Consider the following 22,984-nt stretch of genomic DNA (forward strand, 5'->3'; position numbering starts at 1 on the left):
AGAATTATGACATTTGTTACAATTGTAATGAATTGTAACATTTTATTTTCAGTTTGTCTAGCATTTTCTGATTCTGGTCTGAGAACAGAGTAGACACTGGCCAAGTGGACACTGTTTAAAAATAATAACTAAGACAAAGATCTACACTAATACCTAAAATTTACTATGATATTCATTGTTAGATATGTTCTAAGTTACTAATAAAAGCTTATAAAGTCAATGGAAAGAAGTGAGGTCTAATTCAATGAAATTTGTTATGTCCTATTTTAAAGTACAGGTCAAAGAACTTTACATTTTATTTCTTATTTAAAGTTTTTTTCTTTTTCATAATGAGGTGAAAGCTGAATTGGTTCAACTTTTATATTGTAGGAGATTACCTGGAGCAATTGATGTTATTGGACAAACTATAACTATTAGCCGAGTAGAAGGAAGACGACGGGCAAATGAAAACAGCAACATTCAGGTTTAGTATTTTAAAATGAGTTTTTATAACTAAGAGATTATATCTGCAATCTAATGTAATTTAGAATTTATGATTTCTGGATCTTAGGTTTTTCTCTTGTTATAAACAGTGTATAATTTTGTGTTGATGAAAAAATTGGATTAGAAAACTAGTAAGTCTCCATCTAAATATGTCCTTTAATCTGTAAAATACTGTCTAATCACTGTGACTGCTTTCTTAAATTTGCCATCAGATACTTAGTGTGATCTTTCTGGAAAGCATTCCTTTTTCTTCGGAATGAAAAAGGGAGAGGAAATGAGTTACGAGTAAATTGGACAACTAGTGTTAGAACTTTATTAATGGAGCCTGCTATCTGTACAGCTTGACCATCCTTTTAAATCATTTATTCCTTTTTTCTGAATACCCTAAAGTATATTTGAGGTGTTTTGATTCTTTTCTTCAGTAAATTAATTATATAAAATACTCTCTTTTTTTAGTGTATTCAGAGTGAAAGATAAGCCTCTATTACTTTCTCCCTTCTATTAAAATAGCATGATGTCTTAAAACATTTTTTTTCCCTAATTTAAGAATAGGTTATGTATATAAATCTTACAAAAATTACTGTATTGAAATGTAGGAAGAGTTCATGAAAAGGAGTCTCATCTGCTTAAATGATCTGCTTTAGTCAGCAAGAATTCAAGAAATACAAATTAAATATATAGAATTATGTTAACAGTTTTGTTATTTTCAAAACCTGTTTGTATATCAAAAACTTTTAAGCAGCTTATCAAAAGTTCACTAGGTGTTGCTTTATTTGCCATTATGTTTCAGTAGGTTTGGCATGCTTTTGGTGATGTCCATTCCTTACCCGTTTACATAGACACACATTTCTTTTAAAATACTGCGTTTATTTTTGAAGTAGAAATTCTTGTTCCATTCTGGGTGTTTAGTTTTGTTTTTTTCTTTGAGATAGGGTCTTGCTATGTAGTTCAATTTGGCCTTATACTCACTATGTAGCCAGACTGACCTCAAACTCACTGCAATCCTTCTGCCTCAGCCTCCCAAGTGCTGGGATCACAAGTGTGTGCCACCATGCCTGTCCCTGGAACATTTGTTCTTACTATATAGTCATTTCAAGATCCCCTAAAAGTGAACATTTTAAAAAATGTTCACTTTAACAGATTCAGGGTATTTTCCTTAGTGATATATCCTAAGCATTAGAAAACATGAAGAAATTGCATATATGTCTTATTGCCTTTTAAGTTCCTGCCTGTGGAAACCTGCTTTACAGTCTGTACTTGGTGAGGGTAGGCTTTCCTACAGTGAGTGTATGACATGAGGTCCTTTTAATTTCTTAGAGTATCTGTGATTCATGATTATATTGCCTTAACTAGTTAACTGTTGCATAGTAACAACTACTACAGTTTACATTATATGAAGTACTTATTTGGATTTTTAAAAACCACTTATTAATAAAAGTTTTCATGGTAATGATCAGTTTTTTTTTCAGTGAAATTACTTTTGTAAGATTAACCTTAGAAAACAACATTTACTCATCCCTCTGATGACCTGTCCTCTAATTTTAGGTTCTTTCTGAAAGATCTGCTACTGAAGTAGACAACAATTTTAGCAAACCACCTCCATTTTTCCCTCCAGGAGCTCCTCCCACCCACCTTCCACCTCCTCCATTTCTTCCACCTCCTCCAACTGTCAGTACTGCTCCACCCCTGATTCCGCCACCAGGTAAATAAAAGGCATATTAGTTTAACCCCAACAGATTTACCCTGGAACTAACATTTGTATCTTGTTATTTCAGCATAGGATAATTATAGAAAACAGTACAGAAATAAGAATTGTCCTACAAGTATGATCATGATTCCTGAACTAGAGTTGCTGCTAATATTATATATGTGCGCACACACACACACACACACATACATACACACATCCTTACTGAATTGTATACCATATGTTAACTTGCTTTTTTTGTTGTTGTTGTTGTTCTGAAAAACTTTTAAAGGTAATTTTAGCAAGGGAGTAGGTCCAAAAAAGTGTATCCTTTAAAGAGATAGAAACTAAAATTTGAGTTTGATTTCCTTTTAGGTAATTGGTGCTGGTTGCCAGGACCTGGCATTTGCTTAATTTTAAAGACAGATAAATATGGTAAATTTTAAATCTTCGGTTACTTTTTGGTGATCAAAAACCAGGTTAGTGGTGAAAGAGAAAAAAAATTACAAGTAATACCCAAATTTTATTTTTATTTATACTTTTAATCTTTTATCCAATGGCCTTTTTTCCTACTAAAATTTTAATATTGTAGTATTCTTTTTATAAGCATAACAAGATTGATTGCTTTCTTTCTAGGGAGAATGACAATAGTAAATAATAAAAATTAGCTGTTTTTTCTGATGAAAATTGATAGAGACATATATTAGGATTTGCTTTCTATAAATGACATCAGTTCACACTAGAGAGCCATCATCTATCACTTACTTTCCTTTGTAAGAGAGCTGTTTTTGCTTCAAGGTACCGCTGTGATCAGAATCAAATTAATGTCTAAATATGAGCTATCTTTGCCCTTCATCTGGGTTGCCTTTGATTTCCTTCCACTTTCATCTCAATTCTCAAAAAAGATGGAAGAATACTGCAAAAAGTGGTTTCCAGCTTTAGACAATCTGTTGTCTGAAAACAGAGGAAAAGGTCAGAATGGATTAGATGTGCTTATGCTAGTCAATGTGATTTCCGAAGTGCAGTGATTTTCTTATTCCAACAATTACATTGAGCACAAACCATGAGTTGGGATTGGTCTATGATTCTTCAGTCTTTGCTCAGAATTAAGCGTTGAAAAGAGATTATGTGATTCATAATGAAGACTTAGTGTGATTCATGAATAAATCCATTGTCCTCTAAAAAACTGAGATAAAATGTAGAGTAAGAATTATTAATGTTTGGATAATAGTCTTTTTGCTTAATTGCTTGAAAATCCTATTTAAACTTTATTAGGCACAAACAGCTACTTGAAGATTTGTTTTTATAAAGTCTTATTGATTAATTCTTGACATCCTGGGATTGAACTCAGGATCTTTGAACTCGGCTTCAGTCCCAGTCCTTTTTATTTTCATAATATTTTATTTTGAGTTGTGATCTTAAGTACCCAGGCTAGTTTTGAATTTGTGATCTTCCTGCCTCAGCCTCCAAGATTGCTGGGATTATAGGTACATGCCACCATGCCCATTTTCTTTTTTGAAATTTTTTAAATCTCTTAATTGACAAATAATTATACATGTTTATGGCTACTGTGTACTATTTTAGTATGTATTTACATTGCATAATAGCTTTTAAATTATCCTATCTGTTACTATAACAGTTAAAATCTATTCTTTAACAACTTTAAAACATTAATTACTAACTATAGTCACCATTCTATGAAATAGATGTCTGGAACATTGTTTTTCCTAATTAAAGCTTTCTACCCCTTGAAAAATGCCTCTCATTTTTTACCCTCACTCCAGCTTTGTATCCTCCATATTACTGTCTACTACAAGTTAGACCTTCTTAGATTTCGAACTCATGAAGTATTTGTTTTGCTGCTGTTGACTTTTTTCCTTTAGCATAATGTCCTCCAGATTCATAAATGTTGTCACAAATGACAGAATGAAAGAATTTTCATGTATTCTATCTAATATAGTATATCTGAGCCAGTGTTTTTGTATGTTCAGTACTAGTCATTTGTTAAAGGAAAAAAGTGGATGGGGCCAGGGAGATGGCTCAGTGGAATAAGCACTTCCTTGGTAAGTGCAAGGGCCTGAGTTCAATCCCCGGTTCCGCCAAAAAAAAAAAAAAGTGGAACAAATTTATGAAAAACTAAATATGTAGTTGGTATAAGAATATTCACAAGGTCTATAGGACATTGTTACTAACCAGTGGAATCATCTAGAAGTTTTATTTTTTAAAAAATGATAAAGTATCGTATAACCCCTGTTTATGAGAATAACAAATCTTCAAGTAATATTTAGAATTATGGATGACATTATACTGTAGAATACCACTGATTATTTTTCTTTCGCTTGGTCTGTTTATTTACCTTCTATTCTCAGGTCTATGCTTCATATCCAGATTTTCTTTAATATGTATTCTTTATTATTTCCCTGCTGTCCTGTCAGAAATTAAGGAGTGCACATTAAAATGAATTTTAATCCTGATTTAAATAATATTTGACTGGCATATTTGCTGGGAGGGAATATGAATTCATATTAAAGCCAAGTATTTGTTAGTTGAGACTATTCAGATTACTCATTTTTACTAGGATAGGAAATGTCACAGAATTCAGGCTGTTTTTGTGTTTTCCCTCAGTGGTAGTCCTAGTGTCTTGTGTATGGTTGGCACTCTAAATATGTTAGCTAATTGCGTTAACATGTATGTTTTCATAACACTATAAATGAGTTTCACATTGATAGTTGGTACAATAATTTGCGCTGGTTCTAATCTACAGTATGGGTATAACTGACTATAGACAGTGATGCTCAGAGCATCATTAGCTCGGAGCCCTTTGCTACAGAACCATCAATTGCACTATGTTGTATAGTTTTTGTAATTCAAATCACCAAAAATCTCAAGCAGCAATGAAATCAAGCTGTGACTTGGGAGTCTCTTGAACATTTGCCTTAAAAGGCACTCTGTTTTTGTTAAGACAAATCTTGAGGGTTTTTTGCTTTCTTTAGAAGTATTGAAAAAGGAAGAAATAATCTTTTGAGAATTGGTTTAAATGTATTTTAGTATTATATTGCTTAGTATTAGATGTATAATGTGTAACTTTTAAGCTTGTTTGTCGGATAAATACGCTAAAGATGTATTATGCTTATATTTTAAGATGCTGCCATGTTTTTTTTTTCTTCTAAATAAACAGTGGTTGACTGTATGACCAGATTTCCCCAGAAGAGACCTACCTTACATCTTTATCCCACCATAATTATTATAATTCACTCTTAGACATGCTCTCATTTATGGTCAGCTATGCATGCTTGGAAGTTTGCAGGCATGGGTCATCACTGGAGAAAATAGTTCTTAATAATAACAAGGTGATGGAGACAAATGTCACCAAAACTTTAACTACCAAATAGTTGACGGAGAGGAAAGATGTATTGCCTCCTCTCCCTACAAGTCCACATCTTCAAACAGGTATGGGACCTTTTCAGTGACACATGGAGGTTAAAGTATTTCTGGCATTAAGAGATTTGTATGAGGAAAGAGAAAATTTTATATTCGAGTACAAAAAAGGTTGGAAGAGACATCTGGAAGTACAGAAGTATTTAATGTTGTTCCTTGTAGCTATACCAACAGGAGCTTGAAAACAAATAATGGTTAATCATGATCTTCTGTAATTTAAAAACCAAAACTTATTTTCAATTTCTAGTAAAAGAAATTGTTCAATTGGAAGGAAAAACTGGGATGAAGAAAAGGACAAATGAAAGAAGGGAAAAAGATATATTTAGGTATATATGCAGAATAGTTTGGATAATTGTCAATTTCTCATCTTTTGAAAGGAGCAGTTAATGCTTAAAACTTTTATTTTACTCTGGTTTTTGTTTTCCTCTTTTTAATTTCTTGAAACTTTTTTGTTACTGTGTTTTTTGTTTTGTTCTTTAAATGAATCTTACAGGTTTTTATCTGGTAATCTGAACAACTAATTTGAAGATAGCACCATGTAATACAGCAACCATTGTTGAATTCCTATTGCTTTGTTTAGTGAAATCTTGTATCCTTCGTAATGCTTTTTTTTTTTTCCTACCACTATTTTGTATTCTTTAAAAAATTTTTTTTTCTAGTGAACCTGGAAAAAAGCCTCATGCTTTTTCTTTTTTCTTTTTTTTTGTTTTTTTTGGTGGTACTAGGGATTGAACTCAGGACCCTTTGCTTGCCAGGCAGGCACTTCCTCTACTGAGCTATTTCCCCAGCCCGCCTCATGCTTTTTCTGAGTAGTGATAGCAAATACTTAATAGTAAGTGCTCACTTTAGAGCACATTGTTCTAAACACATCTCAGATCTTAATTCCTTTGATTCTAGAACAGCATCTGAAGGTAGATATTCTGATTTTACCGATACGTAAACTAGGGCTCATGTAATTTAAGTAATAGCTAGAAAATGACAGATTTCTATCCCAAGCAGTTCAGCTGGAAAGCGTATTTTTTTCCATAATTTTATTGAGAAACAAATAGCAATGAGAAAGTTTCAAATCAAATTGGTAGGAGTGGAAAGCCTATTTTTAATAATTATGTTGAAATATGTCTTAATCGTTGCTGGGGCAAACGAGTGCAAAATACTGGTGCTATAACTTAGGGAAAGAAAAGTTTTTTGGCTCTTTCTTTCATCCATAGTGGGCTGGCTCCTGAGCAGGATGGCATAGAAGAGTGACATAGTGGAGAAAAAAAGCAGCTCAGTGTGTGGTAGACAGGAAGGGAAACAGACTGTTCCAGGTCACTTGCCTGTTTGACTCCATCTCCTAACAGCAAGTAAAATATTCTGTACCATAATCCAACATTCACTTTCTGAAAGCCCCACCTAGGAATATATGCACCTCTTGAGAGGCATCTAGATATAAACCATAACAACGTGAAGCAGTATTTACCAAGAAAATGATAGTATTGGATTATGTGTATTCACAGTAATAGGCCTTAGAAAGTCCCCAAAGTATCTCCCTGATGTTGAAGTGTGTACATATATATGGATCAGGAACCTGGGGAGATTTAAAATATAGGAAATTGATTTTATTTAAATATTCACTTAACTAATGTTTGCTTGATTTGTATTAAGTATATTTTCAACTAAGCCAGCTTTGAAATAATTTGTTCATTAGAACAAATATTATAAACTTGAAAGTACTGATGTTTCACGCATTGTTTATGTTGTTTCTTTATTGTGCTAAATATACTATACATATTATAGCCCTTTGTGAGTGTATAAAAATTCATCATGTAGCTATCACCATGATATATATCTAAAACCTTTGGGAAATTGTGGGTTAGCTCACTTGTTTAAAGAGCCTGCTTTCACAAACTCAGTCAGGCACCAGGGACTGCAGTTTGATCCCCAGCTGCACAAGCCGCACCAGACCAGCCCTTAAGACATCCTGAGCTAGCCAAAAAATCCTTCTCCAATCCTCATTAAAATGAATAAAAAATAAATAAAACCTTTACAACTATAACTTTTAAACAGTAACTACTTGTCCCTCTTTTTCCAGCCCTTGGTAACATAACTTCATCCTATTTAAAGTGTTAATTTATTTTAGTGTCATATTTTATCTTTTTATAATGGTGTTTATTAAAGAATAGAAGGCAATTATGTTTTGACTCATTTCTTGTTACATTAATATTAACTACTGTCCTCATTTCTTGTTACATTAATATTATGTGACTGGTTTTGTTGGTCTTGGGAACAGTAGAAATCGAGACTAGGAGTAGAATCCTTGTAAGTTTAATAAAAAAAGATTTGTAAGCCAGCTGTGGTGCACATCTGTAATTCCGACACTGGAGGCGGAGTTAGGCGGATCGCTCCGAGTTCCAGGTCACCCTGAATTGCTTACTCAGTGAAAGCCTCTCTCTAAAAGACTGAAAATTTAAATTAAAAAGTCCTTTTTTTAAAAAATTGAATATAGCCCAACCACTGTGAACTATATATCAGGGTATTTTGTGCTTTCATTGCTCAGCGCTTTGAAAGCTGGGTACAGGATTTACTAACTTATCTAGAAAGCAAATTTTAAAGTGTTTCTGCATTTTAGAAAGAAGCTGATTCCTTCCCAAAAGATGTTGTCATATACACCAGTGTTTTACTACTCATCTAATACTATTAATTGTATGAACTTAGATTTAAAAAAAAAAAATTTCCGAAGGATCTTGTTTTTGGTGAGCAATAATATGTGAAAACCAAAGAGTGAGCAGCTTGGCTCATTTATGGGGTCTTTCTGCATTTCCTAAAGGGTCTGCATCTTTAGATTATTTCTCTGTTAGCTGCCTGGTTCTTAACATATCTCAAGCTTTTTAGTCAGACTTCTTTAAATTGTAAAGCGTTGCTGCAGGCCCTAATCCCAAAGAGCTTTTATTTATACATGTTGTATGTTTTTTTGTGTTAGAAATTAAAACAAATTAAGATATTTCTTTATAAATACTTACAAACTTACTGCATGTCCATATAGTAACATTTTTATGAAAAATAGCAATATTTTCCCTAGAACTTAAGTAAAAAGGTATTTAGTGAGAAGTGGCATTGTTTTATACTTCTTTAAATCATTTTACATTATAGATTAATAGAAACTAGCAGTCTTCTATTTGTTTCTCCATTAAATATATAATGATATATAACCCAAGTCATATAGTAATAGCTTTAGGAGAACTGTACACATGAAGAAGCTGTGCATTTTAGTATTTTTATGAAAGCAGTTTTGACTTTGAAGATTCCCAAGATTCCTTGAATAAAATTTTTAAGAGCTGCTGCTTTGGCAGAAGTTTGGTTGGCTTTAGATTACTAGTATCAGCATCCTTGAGTTTTGTGTGTGTGTGTGTGTGTGTGTGTGTGTGTGTGTGTGTGTTGTTGTTGTTGTTGTTGTTGTTGTTGTTGTTGTTGTTTTACCAAGAAGCTGTTTACAGATATGTATGAAATAATATGAGCCATTGGGTTATAGAGTTTTGGTCTTGGCAGATTATTTCATAGTAGTTAGCACTGTTAGCAGAAATGCATATTTTCCGGGCCAGGGAGATAGCTCAACAGCATAAATGCCTGCCTGGCAAGCACAGGGTCCCCAGTTCAATCCCCAGTACTGCCAAAAAATAACCAAAATGCATACATTTTCCCTAAGTATATATGAAAAGGAATATTTAAAGCCTTTGAGAACTATATTCACTTTCTCTTTGGATGTTTTTCTATATTTAAAAACACACAAATATGACCAGTCATTTTCATTAAACTCAAGGTAGGGAATAATTCTAATCTGCAATAAGTAGTATTTTCTGACATAATTGAAATTTATTTAAACATAAATTTCATGTGGTTTTAGAGACCATATGACATTTTTTAAGGGTATTCTTTAAGACTCCAATTTTGAATGTTTTTACCCTGGGTGTTCCCCTTGTAGTAATATTTTTAATACACCATTGATAATGCAGTTTGTAGAACAGAATTATAGCTCAGTATCTGCTGATGATTTGCACCATTCTTTAATCATTTTGAATTGTATATAAGCTGGTAAAGATAATGATTTTATGTTCTTTATAAAAATACTAGCAAATCAGATATTTTAAGATAGAATTTTTATTTTCCACTGATTACACATTTTGTAAATTAGAGGGCCACATGATCTTTAAACATAAAAGTGTTCATTTCATAGCAATGTAAAATTCTTTTTAAAGGGTAAGTGGTAGGTGAGACGTAATGTATGTGTGTTTGTGCCTAATTTTTAAAACTTTGATACATAGCATTTGTGATAAAAGGTGATACTTAAAAATTTTTACGTAGGTGGACATTTTGTATTCAGGTTTTTTTGTGCATACGTTTAAGTTGATGTTTTTGAAGTAGAAATTTTGAGACTTAAAAGGAAAGTAACCAGGCTTTTTTTTTTTTTTTTTTTTTTTTCCCTTCCCATGGGATTTGGAATGTACTAGTGAAAAAAGGAAGCAGAATTCACAAAATTCCGCCACTGTTTTCTCTGAAATTTATTAAAAGTAATTACAAGTATTGGCTTTCTGTTACTGCACCACAGATCACTAGCTTATAATAGCTAAACGTAGTACATAGTTATCACTGAACAGTTTTTCTTAGGAATCTAGGACAGCTTGACTGCTTTCTTTGCTTCATAGTGCCTCTTAGACCTCTCAGCCGTCTCTAAAAGTTTGCCTGAGGAAGGACTCATATCTGAACTTATTCATTTTATTGTTGTTAAAAGCACTTGGTTTTTTCTAGGCTGTTGGGCTGAGAGGGCGCACTGGCTGTGGTCCTCTTCAACATGGCAGTTTACGTCATCAAAGCGTGCAAGCTGAGATGGCAGTAGAAAGGGTACCAGCAAAATAGAAGTCACTGTCTTTTATAACCTCATCATGTAAGTGACATCCTATCATTTTTGCTGTGTTTTGTGTGTTATAAACAGATATAATGTCCGGCCCACACTCAGAGGAGGCCATAAATAGCAGAGGTGTACAAAGGCATATATAGCAGGATCCAGAGATCATTTGAGAGCATGCCAGAAGTTGCCTATCCTTTTTTTCCCCTACTTACACAAATTAAGTTTTGGATACTTGAAAAATGAGTTTATAGATAATCTTTGCTCAGTTTTTTTGTGACCACAGAGACCACTAATTTATTTTATTGGAGGAAGTTTCTAATACATGAAAATTTTTAAATCCTGTGGTTAGCAGGAATGCTAACTTTCTGTTCATTTATCACAGTTCCCTAAGTAGAATTTCTCATCTTCCCTTACCCAGTTCCCTTTCACCCTTAGGAATGCATATATACTTCTTTATACACTAGAAAAACTAAATTTTCTCTTCCCCTTTGAGAATACCAGATTGTATAGGTTCTTACACTGTTTTACTATTCAGTGTCCTATGTTGATATTTTCATTTGCTAAATATTAGGAAGCATTTATTTTCTGTTGAGTGCTGTAGTAGTGAAATTCAGGGAGAAGTTTAGAATAATCCAGGTATTCTATAAGTGAGGTCCTAAGCCAGCAATGGGTCATATCCTAGGAAATTTGTGCTTCTCCCATAGACCTCCTGAGTCAGAAGTTCTAAGAAAACAGACCAGCAATTTTTGCCTAAATTCTCCATGTTGTTCTCATGCAGGCTCAAGTTTCAGTATATAATCTATTCAGCCTGTTAAAGTTTGAATACTGCTTTTCAAAAGATTTTTGTTACCATTAGAAATCTTAGTTTTACTACTGTTAAATATGGCTGTCTAGGAAAAAGTCATTTTTCCTACTCAGTGTTACTGGTCTTACATTGTACCGTATATTAAACTTTCTCAGTTGTAATTTGAAAATGTTCTTGAATTGTCAGGGACTTGATTGTATAATGCTTCTTCAATTTTACAGCCCTGTTCCACTGAACTTTTATCAATAATGATTGACATTGAAATAAAATCTTAGATGAAACAGGTGTCATGAAAAGAGTTCCTGGCAATGAGGGCAATCTAGATGTGACATCGGACACTCCATTGATCGCAGGGTTGATTTGGCTTATCTGGCTGATTAGGCAGGTGTCCCCTTCCTCCTTCAATGCTCCTTGTGCATTCCTCCCTAAGCTGCATGCTCAGTGGAAAAAGACTACCACACCTGATAGAGGAGGACCATTCCTCTGTCAATGGTATACCAGTAGCTGTGCTCCTCTCTAGAAGCTCCAAACAAGTTCTTAGAAAGCCCTTTCTACTGACATGATAGTTCTCATGCCAGCTTTTTGTTGTATGGATATTAGTTGGAAAGACATCTACACATGGCATTGTTTTTTACATTTTTTATGGTAAAATCTGGTTGATTTGAAAATCTGCCCTATGGTGGTATATAGTAAAACTAAAAGGCAGACTAATTTTAACTAACATTGTGTGTTTAATTTGGATATATCTTTTATCTTTGTGTTTTATAGCTTAAGTATTTTTGAAGGGGCTAGTAATTTCTTAGGGCTTTTTTGCATGACAATTTTTTGGTAAGCTGTAATTAGAATTAGCTAAAATGATGTAAGCTGCTCATGTCTTAGGTAGATTTATTAGAATTATAGTGTGATGGTGGCTGATTTTGGTATAGTGTTAACATACAAGATAACTTTAAATCTTGTATTTAAATTTGAAAATCAGGCCAAAGAGCAATACTATTCTAAAGATTATATATCTTTCTAAAGAAAACTAGATAATAATATATATTAAAAACATTTAATGCTTTGCCTTTCTTAATTTCCCTGTTTAGTTTGGAATCTGGGTCTCTCTTAGCTTGTATTGTCTGCTGAACTCCTTTAGTGAGTTTGGAAGCAGCAGGTTAACCTCAGGATGGATGAGAATTGCCATAATTGTGGATTAGATGGGCAGATTTGTGGAAGCCTAATGGTTTTTGAAATGCGATGGCTGCTTTACATATTTTTTTTTTTTGGTTTTGTTGGGTTTGTAAGCTTAGGGTATGCTTTATTGCATTGGTGTTTACATCACATGGTTAATAAGGTGATCTGCTGTCTTTATATAAACTGCTTACTCTGATAAAAACATGCATGTCAGAACATTTTAAACTAAACTGTTAGTGAGTTTCCATTGCCAGCATTGAAAGTGATTATTCCCATTTTTTTGCATGCATTTAGCTAATGAATTAAAATTTCCCCCTCCTTTGTACTGATTTTGATAATTTTAAAGATAGAATTTAGTGTTCCAACTATATTGGACTTATGGTATACGATTTTTCATGAGAAAGTTGTTTTAAATTTAACTGAAAATAGTTAACAATTTGTATGTTATACTTTGCCCTTCATGTATCTTTAAAATTTAAAATACAGACTTTAGTTTTAGTTCTAGTAATAAATTTAAGGGCACATTTAGCTAATGTAAATTTACAGTGTTCATACAAAATTATTTCCTAAAATTTATAATGTGTACAAGTAGTATTTGGTAGCACTTGTAGAAATAAATAATCCATATTTATGTTAATGTGCCCTGGGGTGTGTGTGTGTATGTATATATATATATATATATATATATATGCACACATATATATGTATACATATGTATATATATACATATATATATATATGAATTTGCTATACCCCCTTCTACTAAAAGTGAAGAAAAATATTAAAGATTTCCCTACTCCCGCTAATCAAACAACAGTAATCAAACAACCTTAATATTTAAAGGCCCATATTAGGCTTTACAAAATTGAATAATTCCATGATCTTTAATTGTCTTGTACTACCTATAGTACTAAAGAATCCAGAGATAAGTTTCCTGATTAAAATATTAAGAAAACAAGATCAGGCATTGATTTTGAAACTTAGTTGGCATTAATATTATGGAGTTTGATATTTGTACACAGTGTGCTTTTTAACTGGTGTCTTAACTTCATTTGTGATTACAGCTAGTGGGGGAAATTTTGTTATCAAGTTGTTGATTGGGTTTCATCAGGGAAGTTGGATGTTACATTTGAATTGTTGGTCTGCAAGAAAACGGAATGCTTCTCTCTTGAGTGACTGAGCCAGGATAATGAGGCAAGGGGTTTTATTTCAAAGTTTGTTGTGGTGATGGCATAAATACATAACAGGTTCTGAAATCCAGTTACTATATTAAATTTCATCACTTGTTTTTTAGGTATCCCAATAACTGTACCACCTCCAGGTAAAACTTTTTTCATGTTTTCTCCATCATTGTTAATGAACATGAAATTTCAAGCTCATAGTTACAGAAGGGTCAGTGTTGATGTGGTTAGAATCAACTAGGCTTTGGGATTTCAAGGTCCTATTTTCAGCTCTGCCTTTGCTTCATTTCAGTTTTAAGATACTTAGTTCTCTTGTATCTGTCCTACCCATCCTGTGGAAATAGAGATTCTGAGAAAATTCTCACCTTACCAATTCGTGAAGAAAAGAGAATGGAATATAAAACAATTTTTTATAAAAAAGTTTTTCAGACCAGTGAATTTTTATCTGATAAGGGGTACTATAAGAGAAAAGTAATTTGCCCCTATTCTTATCATGTTTTCTTAAAAATTTTAAATCCAGTTGGCATAACTCAGGGTCATGAGAAAATATGTTCTTAACCACATAGCAATTGGATAAATTAATGAGTGGCCTGGTGGTTGTTCTTAGAGTTGTGATTAAGTGTTTGTTGTTGTAATGGCATGGTAATAAGGGTTTATGTGTGGTTTAGTTTTGTTTTTTACATCTTTGTCAGTTGTTACTTTTTATCGTGTGGTAACGAACCATATTAGCAAGTGTGTTAATGAGTTCAGTATTAAAAGCCAGGGGATGTGAAAAGTGGTCATGCTTGGAAGAGTGGGTGTAAATTCAAAATGACCTAAATAAACAAATAGGGAAGTTCAAATTACATAGCAGAGTGTACATATTACATATGGTGGTAGAATCATGGATTGTGTGTGAATGTGGCTGCAAGAGACTTAAAAGGAAAGTCCAAGAAATTGGTGTATTTTTTTTTTTTTTTTAAACTTAAAAAGCAATGTGGTTGTGAAGCTGTATAACTTAGGGTTGTGGACTTCAGGGCTAATATAGTAATTGCTAAATTTCCTGCTTGTATTGCTGTTTAATATCGGAGTTACAGGTCGTACAACAGGGTAAAGAGGCTGATAAACTTGAAATAGTTTGAAACAGGGTTAAACATTTATTTAAATGGAGCTTTGAGAAGAGGTAGGGAACTTGGACTCAGTTTTATGTAGAATGCTAACAAAGCGGCTTAATGGAAGAAATTTCAAATATGTAGCCAGTAATAGAGAATACAACAGTGGAATACTTGTCCTCACTGGGACAGCATATGAATTGTAGCGTGAAAGCCTTAAGTTATATAATTTCAGTGCACCTCCTAATAGTGAGGGTTGTTAAAAACTTGGAAGGAATTGGTATCATATGAGGTGTGGACTCTTTGAAGTCTTTTGTTGGAATACTGTATTGCCTATCTGAAAGAGCAGAGTAGATTAGATAAGATCCCTTTTAGCCATATGTGGTATGTCATTTAGATATTATAAATTATCGACAATGCAGATCTCACGGTAAAAGGGTACAGATTTATTTTCCTTCAAACTAATCCAAAATTCTACATAAGCCTCTGTTTGTAAAGTAGTTCATTGGGGTTATGCTATTTAAAATGTATTTTATGGTAGATGTTCTCAGCTTTAAGTATATATGTATTTACTGGTAAAATTTTATTGATAAATTATACATTTTAAGGAAATCTCCATACATATAAAATCCAAAATAAATAAATAAAATCCAAAATTTTTTTTAAAAAAGGTAAATGGTACTTTGTTCACTTTTCTTCTAAAATATTTCAAGTAAAACATACCTGGTGGCAATACTACTGCTGTTTTTTATATGGAAAAGGTAAGGCATTGAGACTAACTTTTTCACACTCAAAAAATGGGCTGTGTGTGGTGCTGAAAATAAGACCGGGTGTCCTGACTGCTCCCCGTTTGTGCTCTGTGTTAGGCCAGAATGTTCATTAAACTTTTTATTGCTCTTAAAAATGTGTTTGTAAGTTTAAGATTCATTATTTTTCTGTCCATTATAACATAGAGAAGCACGTTTATGTACTCTCGGAAATTTAGTAATAATGCAACAACTTTGTTTCACTTATGGCATTAAATACAAATTCTGTTAATTTTTTGTCTTATGATTGAATGTTTCAGGTTTTCCTCCTCCACCAGGTGCTCCTCCGCCATCTCTTATACCAACAATAGAAAGGTAAATCAGTATAGATATTAGGAAATTTTGATCATTGATAATCCTTTGACAGGAAGTTATATAATTTCAAAGATTTAATTTTGTAAATATAGCACCTGCCTTTTAATTCATAAATCTAAGCTGTTAATTGCTTTTATTTAACATGTATATAGCCTGATACCAAAATAGGACAAAGAAAATGAAATAATATTTTGAAATAGTATTTTGCTTTACTTGTAACACTGATTTAAAACTTACAGATTTTTAAAATCTTGGCTAGAGTCACTTTTGTGGGAAATATAAATTCACTGAAAATCATGAATAATATATGAATCTGTATCATGCTTATCATATGTTTCTTTATTAATAATATACATGAGAATCATGAGTAATAAATATATGTTCTACATATGAACAACCATTATTGGGCCCTAGTAAAAAAGAAAAGGTGCTTTATTCCTTGCTACCCTGCTCATCTCAGCTTTCATAGAGGAGAATTGGACCCATCTGCAATAGTTTTTTTCACGATACTGGGAATCAAACTTAGGACCTTGTGCTTGCCAGGCAGGTACTTATGATGCTGAGCTATATCTCTGGCCCCTGCAGTGTTTGCTTTCTACCCTGAGGTTATAGTTTATATTAGCTAGGATGCTACACTGAAGAATATTGCCTTCTTGGGTGACAGTTTTGTGTTTAAAGGCAAAGCCCATAACATTTTTGAGACTTGGTTTCCTTTTACAGGGATTATTGAAGTTATGAAGATAAAAATAGTGATAGAAAGCACTAGCACAATTCTCGGCAGATAGGAATCACTAATTAATGGGAGTTAATGTTATCTCCATTTACCTGAGAAATACACTCTAAAACTAACATTTCTATAAAAAGTATTTATTATATAAAAAGAAAATTGTGAGAACTTAGCTTCAAACCATGCATGTGGTTTTAAAAGGAAATAATCAGTTTGAATTGTAAGAATATACAGGATTCACTTTTATCAAGTCCTTTAAGCACATTTATTTCTTGACATGTTAAAAATATTTTCTGATCCTGTTAGTAGAGCTGAATTATCAATTTATAATCATTAAAACCATGTTTTAGTAAGATTAATTTTTAAATTTCAAATACTCTGTTAGCCTCAATATTATCTCATTATAAGCAAAATTGATTTGAGTTTATTCATGGTAAATTATGCTAGCAGGCTACATTTTTCTTTAAAATTAGGTGTTAAATTTAACGCTTTTGAAGTTAAAAAAACTAGTTTTGTGTTTAAAAATATAGAATTAAGGTTTATCATTAAATGGTGGTTGAATAAAAGTTACAATTTTGCTGGGCTCTGGAGTATATACTTATAGTCCTGTATACAGAAGGCTGAGATGGGAGGATTACTTAAGCCCAGGATTTTAGGGCTCCCCTAGGCAACCTAGCAAAAAAGTCGTAATTTTGTCTAGCTGTTTTTTCATCTGTAGCAAATGATTAAACTTTTAAAATGTATTTGCAGCAGACACATAAATACATTTTTCCCTTCAACAGTGGACATTCCTCTGGTTATGATAGTCGTTCTGCACGTGCATTTCCATATGGCAATGGTAAGTTACTAGCTACTACGATTCAGATTCATAATTAGTTGCCTGGATTCAATCATTAAAATACTTAACTGTTTTTAAAACAATAGGAACATGTGTCCCCCCCCCCAACATGTTTTAAACATGGTTTAAGGTAGCATTTGTAGAGTAACTAAAGGTATTAACTGAAAGAATAATTGGGTGTATAAATCTTGTCAGTTACCTAACAGGAGAATTATCATTTATACTTTTTTAAAACTTAATGAATGGCACAATAGATATTTATACATTGCTTTTTCCTAAAAGGATGTAGGATTTGGCTCAGTCTTCAGGGTCCATATAATTATGGAATCCAACTAACCTGCTTTTGTTTTTCTCTGCCCTAGTTGAATCTTTCTTCTAGCTCATTTGTAGTCCTTCTTTCATGTTCGTTTTTTTTTTTTTTTTTCTGGAACCGGGGATTGAACTCAGATCCTTCAGCTTGCCAGGGAAGTGCTTATTCTACTCAGCTACCTCCCCAGCCCCCTCATGTTCATTTTTAATAACTTTTCTTTATGCCAAGGACTTCTGGTAACGCTTTCGTTGTGTGAGTCTTCCCTTTGCTTGCATACTTACCAAGCCAAATAAGGATTATTAATTTGCCTCATTTTCAGTATTGTTGTGTTCCAGGAAATAGGGAGGTTTGAGGAAGAAAGAGCAAGTTGGGAAGGTCAGTGGGTAGATCAGACACAGCATGTACATTTGTCAATTAAATTTTATATTTTATAATATTAGTCATAGTTTGTGGCATCCTAAAACAGTTACCTAGTAACATCGAAGACCACTGGTCACAGAGATATAATAAGAGATATAATAATAATGAATAACTTGAAATACTGTGAGAATTATGAAGATATGACGGAGAGACACCAAGTGAGCACGTGCTGTTGGAAAAATACTGCTTACTTGACAAAGGGTGCCATAAATCTTCAGTTTATTTTTTTTTTAAAGTTGCCTTTGAAGCATACTAAAGTGGAATACAGTAAAACTGGATGTGCCTATGTATCTGTGCTATGGAGTTTGCCTTTCTCAGAGAACTGTGCAGAGCTAATTTTATGCTGAGTTGTTAAACTACTAGATTTACTTTGGAAAAGCTCAGTTTTCCCTGTTTAATGAAATCGTAGGATATGTACAAAGGAGAAAGAACAGTTTAGAAGCAGTGACACAAGTAAGGGAATGAAAAATAATTTTTTCTCTATGTAGTTCTTAGGATGGACCCTGTTAACAAAACACAGATTAACAAGAGAAAAATAAATTTATTAATGTGTACCTCCTATGACAAGAGAGATACCCAGGAAACAAGTAGTTCTCAGCTGATTCGGGAAATCTGGCTTATATGCCATCTTCAACAAAGAGCAGTAGATTTGTTTGTGTGCTGTTGTAACCCTGACAACCTTTTAAAGTAGGTAATATTGTCATTATCTCCATTGTATGTATGAGGAAATTGAATAATCAATTTAAATTTCAGTAGTCCCACACAACAAATAGTGATCAGGATTTAAGACCCTGGAGACTGGCTTCCAGAGCCTGTTATATATATTAGAATTACATTGATACTCTATGTCAGTATTTTTGTGGCATTTATTACCAAAGAACAGAGTCTGTAAGTGAACGTGCAGAGATTTTTTTTTTATGTATTTCAGTAAATGACTGATTATTTCCATGTACTTCTTGACTGTTGCCTGGCTTCCTATTAGATTAAGGGCTCAGGTATCTTAATACAATTTTGTTTTTGTTGTAAATAGTATATTCACTTAAACATTGGAACTACATGTTCTATTTTATATTTCTTGTATCTAGAGATATGATTTGTTATATTTTTACATTGCTCTTGTAGCCATTTCCTTGCTGACCTCTCGCTGTTTCTGTTAAGTCTATTCAAAGAACATTACCTTCACATAATCTTGCTCATTTGTTTTCAGATTTTTGCTTTTCCCTTGACTCTCTTTTTGTGGCTTTTTGTTTTGTTTTCTTTGTTGAAGTATTGAAAGTGGAAACCTGGTCATCTTACTTTACCTTTTCTGTTTTTTTAGGAAATGCTTATAGATTTTCACTATTAGATCTTAACCATACGTTAGATTTAAGGAAATTCTTTTTTTTCCCCCTCCAATTTTCTTTTCCAAGGGCTTTTGAGCTGTGAATAGATACTGAGTTTTATCTGATGATTTTGGAGATTATTATAATTCGGTTTTTTCTCTGCTCTGTTAAAGAGAAAAATTAGATGGTCTACATTTTCCTGTTATTAACATACTGTTATTACTGAGATAACCTAACTTGGTCATGATTGATTACCTCCATTTAACAGTAATGATTTCCCCTTATAGAGTATACTAGTATACTCTCTTGTATGCTAATTTTGGTAGCAGGCTTACACAAGCCCTTGGGACACTTAACAAATTAACTATTCTGTTTTTTAGAAGTTAGGGTAATATTTCAATGATCTGTTTGTTTAAATTATTAGAGCTGATCTATAAAGCCACCTGGCCTTGTAGGAATATTTTAAGTTATAGACTTAATATCTTTATAGTGCTGAGACTCTTGAATTCTTAAGATACTTTTGTTTGGTAAAGTTTTGGTTTTTGTAGGAATTTAACCATTTCAGCTAACTTTTAAAGTACAGTGGTACAAAGTGTATATTTTCTTTATTGTTTGGTCTTTGTAGTGTTCAGTTGTCCATTTTTGGTTTGGTATTAAGTTCTTAAGTTGGAAGCTATTAATTTTTAGTCATTTCCAATATAGTATTACAAGACTTTATTTCTCTTTAGATTGCTTAACATGCCTCAACTTTTGAGTGTCTCTTATCTCATATTTGCTCCTCCCTCCCCTTCCCCTTCCCCTTCTCTTCCCTCCCCTCCCCTCTTTTAGTACTGGAAATCAAACTTAGGACCTTATACTTGCCAGGCAGGTGCTGTGCCACTGAATTATATCCCCAGCCTTTATGTTTGGTTCTGAGTGATTGACATTTATGATTTTTTGGACCCTGGATTTTATAAAAAATGTGCTTTTATTTTGAAGTAAATGAGAATTATTTTCTGTACCCTTTTAAGTTTGACTTCAACATTGAATATATGAAATCTAGAGAGTGTGATGTCTTATACGTGCTCCTTTCAAGTGTGCATGTGTTTTATGAAAGTTTCACAGTAGCTTGAGAAGAATGAGAACTTTGTGCTGTGGGCAGTGTTCCATGTTATACTCATTTAATTAACCTTGTTGGCACTAAATTGCTCAGAACTTTTGTATCTGCAACTGGGTTGTTTTTTTCTGCTTATTTAATGTTATTGACCAAGAATATTATCTCCCATGATTGTGGTAGGTTTTCCTATTTCTGTCTCTGTTTTCAGCAGTGTCCACTCTAAAATTGAAGGCACTGTTGTTAGATGCCCAGTAGCGTTATCTTTTTTTCTGTAGTTAATGCTTTTTGTATGAATCTGCTTTGTGATTAATACAGCTGTTCATGTGCAGACCTTGAGGATGTTACTGTTTTCTTTTTCATCCTTTTCCATCCTTTTTTTTTCAACCTGTGTTTTCATATCTTCAGAACATAGACTTTTTTACAAGTAAAAATGAAGTCTTTGCTTTAACTGATCAACTAATCCCCTTTATCATAGACTATTTGAATCTGTCTTCCCACTCTCACCCTTTTTAAATCATTTTGAATTGACTTTTAAAATTCAATTTTCTTTTTCAGTCTTTTGAAATTCTACATTTTTTCCATTTTTATTGATTACTTTTACTTGTATTATATATCAATATATCGTAAATTAAATCAACCTTCATGAACAGAGACTTTAGAACAGTTTAATTGTTGTCTTCTAACTTGTATTGTGATTAAGTTTATTCTTTAAAAAATCTCTATTAGAATATTTGTTCAGGTTTGCATGTGTAATTACCATGTTATTGAACCATTCATTCCTTTCATGTTAGATCTTTTTTTCTTTTTCTCCATCCACTTGGATCTTTGTTACGGAGTAGTTTTCCTTTTTTTTTCCTCGGAGGTATTTAATAGTACATATTTTTGTGGGAAAGTGTATGGTTAAAAAAAAAAAAGAAAGTGTATGGTTATACATTTTGCCGTTTTTATGTACGACTTCATTTTATTCTTAAAATATGATTTTGGGGTATATTTTTCTAGCTTGATATTTTCTTTGAACAGTAGATATATCCTGATGTATTCTGTTTTATTTTGTTTTGGTTTTTTTCCCCCAATTTTATGTATTTGGTACACGGTCTCACTATACAGCTCAGACTCATAGTGATCCTCCTGTTTTCAGTCTCCCCAGCATTGGGATTATAGGCATGCGCCACCACTCCTGGACTTGGTGAATGGCTCAGTGTGCTGGGGGGCAAGGCCGGCACCCACGCATCGTGGCATGCAGGATTCTTTTTTCTTTTTGAGGTTGGGAAGTTTATGCCCTGAGTTTTGATTCCTGTTTATGTTGCCAAGTGAAGGTTCTTTAAGACTACTAGGTCTTTGAGACTTACTGATGGATCTTCCATCAGTGTTACATGTATTTACTATGTGATACTGCAATTTTCTGTTTACAAAATGCATTTCTATTGTAATCTGATGACATTTTAGTACAAGTTTTATGTTTTTCTTTTTTGCCTTTGTTTTTCAAGTACTGTAACATTTGTTTTTAATTATTATTATTTTTTTCTTTAGTTGCCTTCCCCCATCTCACTGGTTCTGCTCCTTCATGGCCAAGTCTTGTGGACACCACCAAGCAGTGGGACTACTATGCAAGAAGAGAGAAAGACCGAGATAGAGATAGAGACCGAGACAGAGAGCGAGATCGGGATCGGGACAGAGAAAGAGAACGCACCAGAGAGAGAGAGAGGGAGCGTGATCACAGTCCTACACCAAGTGTTTTCAACAGGTTTGTTGTGTGTGCAGGAGTTTGTGCACAAGTATTTCATTTACACTTAACACGTTTTTATTTGGTGTGAGGAAGTATTTGTTTCACTAGTAGAGACTTTCCATTATTAAATAAACTTTTTTTTGTTCACTTACTCCTTAAAAGAATTTTATGACCCTTCACAAATTGTAATCTTGTCATAACAATTTCTTTGTAGTAAGCTTCAGTAGTTGACAGTATAATTTGCATATAATCATGTTTTAAAAACAGATTATCACTTTTAAATATGCCTGATAAATTGGAGAGATTATGACTTACTAAACATCATCCTTTTTATTAAAAAGCACTAATATTGTAATCTGATGACATTTTTGGTACAAGTTTTATGTTTACAGCCTTTAACAGCTGGAACTTCTTGTTTTCTTTTTGTGCTTAAATCTTTTATTTGTATGCCACTTCATCTTAAGAATTTTACTATAATATAAAAAATCCTAGGAAGTGGGGAGATTTGTAGTAGCATGCTTGTCTAGTTTTTACCAAACCCTTGGGTTTATTCATAGTGCTGCCTAATTAAGTAAATATGTTTTAATTTGGAAAAAAAATTTAACTGATCATCCTGTCCGTGTTTTCTACAACATATATTTAGTTTTCTTTCTTCTTTCTTTCTTTCTTTCTTTTTTTTTTTTT

The 22,984-nt window shown here is 32.9% G+C and overlaps 1 protein-coding gene across 7 annotated transcripts in view; it reads left to right on the top strand.

The window, feature by feature from the left end:
• Positions 1-22,984, top strand: part of Fip1l1 (factor interacting with PAPOLA and CPSF1) — a 93,087-nt gene that overhangs the window by 49,594 nt on the left and 20,509 nt on the right. For 4 of the 7 annotated variants that reach the window (XM_004627504.2, XM_023711083.1, XM_023711084.1 and 1 more), the window contains 6 exons: positions 370-463; positions 2,029-2,185; positions 13,763-13,789; positions 15,807-15,861; positions 17,371-17,426; positions 22,105-22,318. In XM_004627504.2, the coding sequence (XP_004627561.1) occupies positions 370-463; positions 2,029-2,185; positions 13,763-13,789; positions 15,807-15,861; positions 17,371-17,426; positions 22,105-22,318 (603 nt within the window). The remainder of the gene's footprint in view (positions 1-369; positions 464-2,028; positions 2,186-13,762; positions 13,790-15,806; positions 15,862-17,370; positions 17,427-22,104; positions 22,319-22,984) is intronic. The other 3 variants (XM_023711080.1, XM_023711082.1, XM_004627508.3) reach the window with 1 other exon arrangement.

Source organism: Octodon degus, unplaced genomic scaffold (assembly GCF_000260255.1).
Source record: "Octodon degus isolate 3935 unplaced genomic scaffold, OctDeg1.0 scaffold00019, whole genome shotgun sequence".
Lineage (NCBI taxonomy): Eukaryota > Metazoa > Chordata > Mammalia > Rodentia > Octodontidae > Octodon > Octodon degus.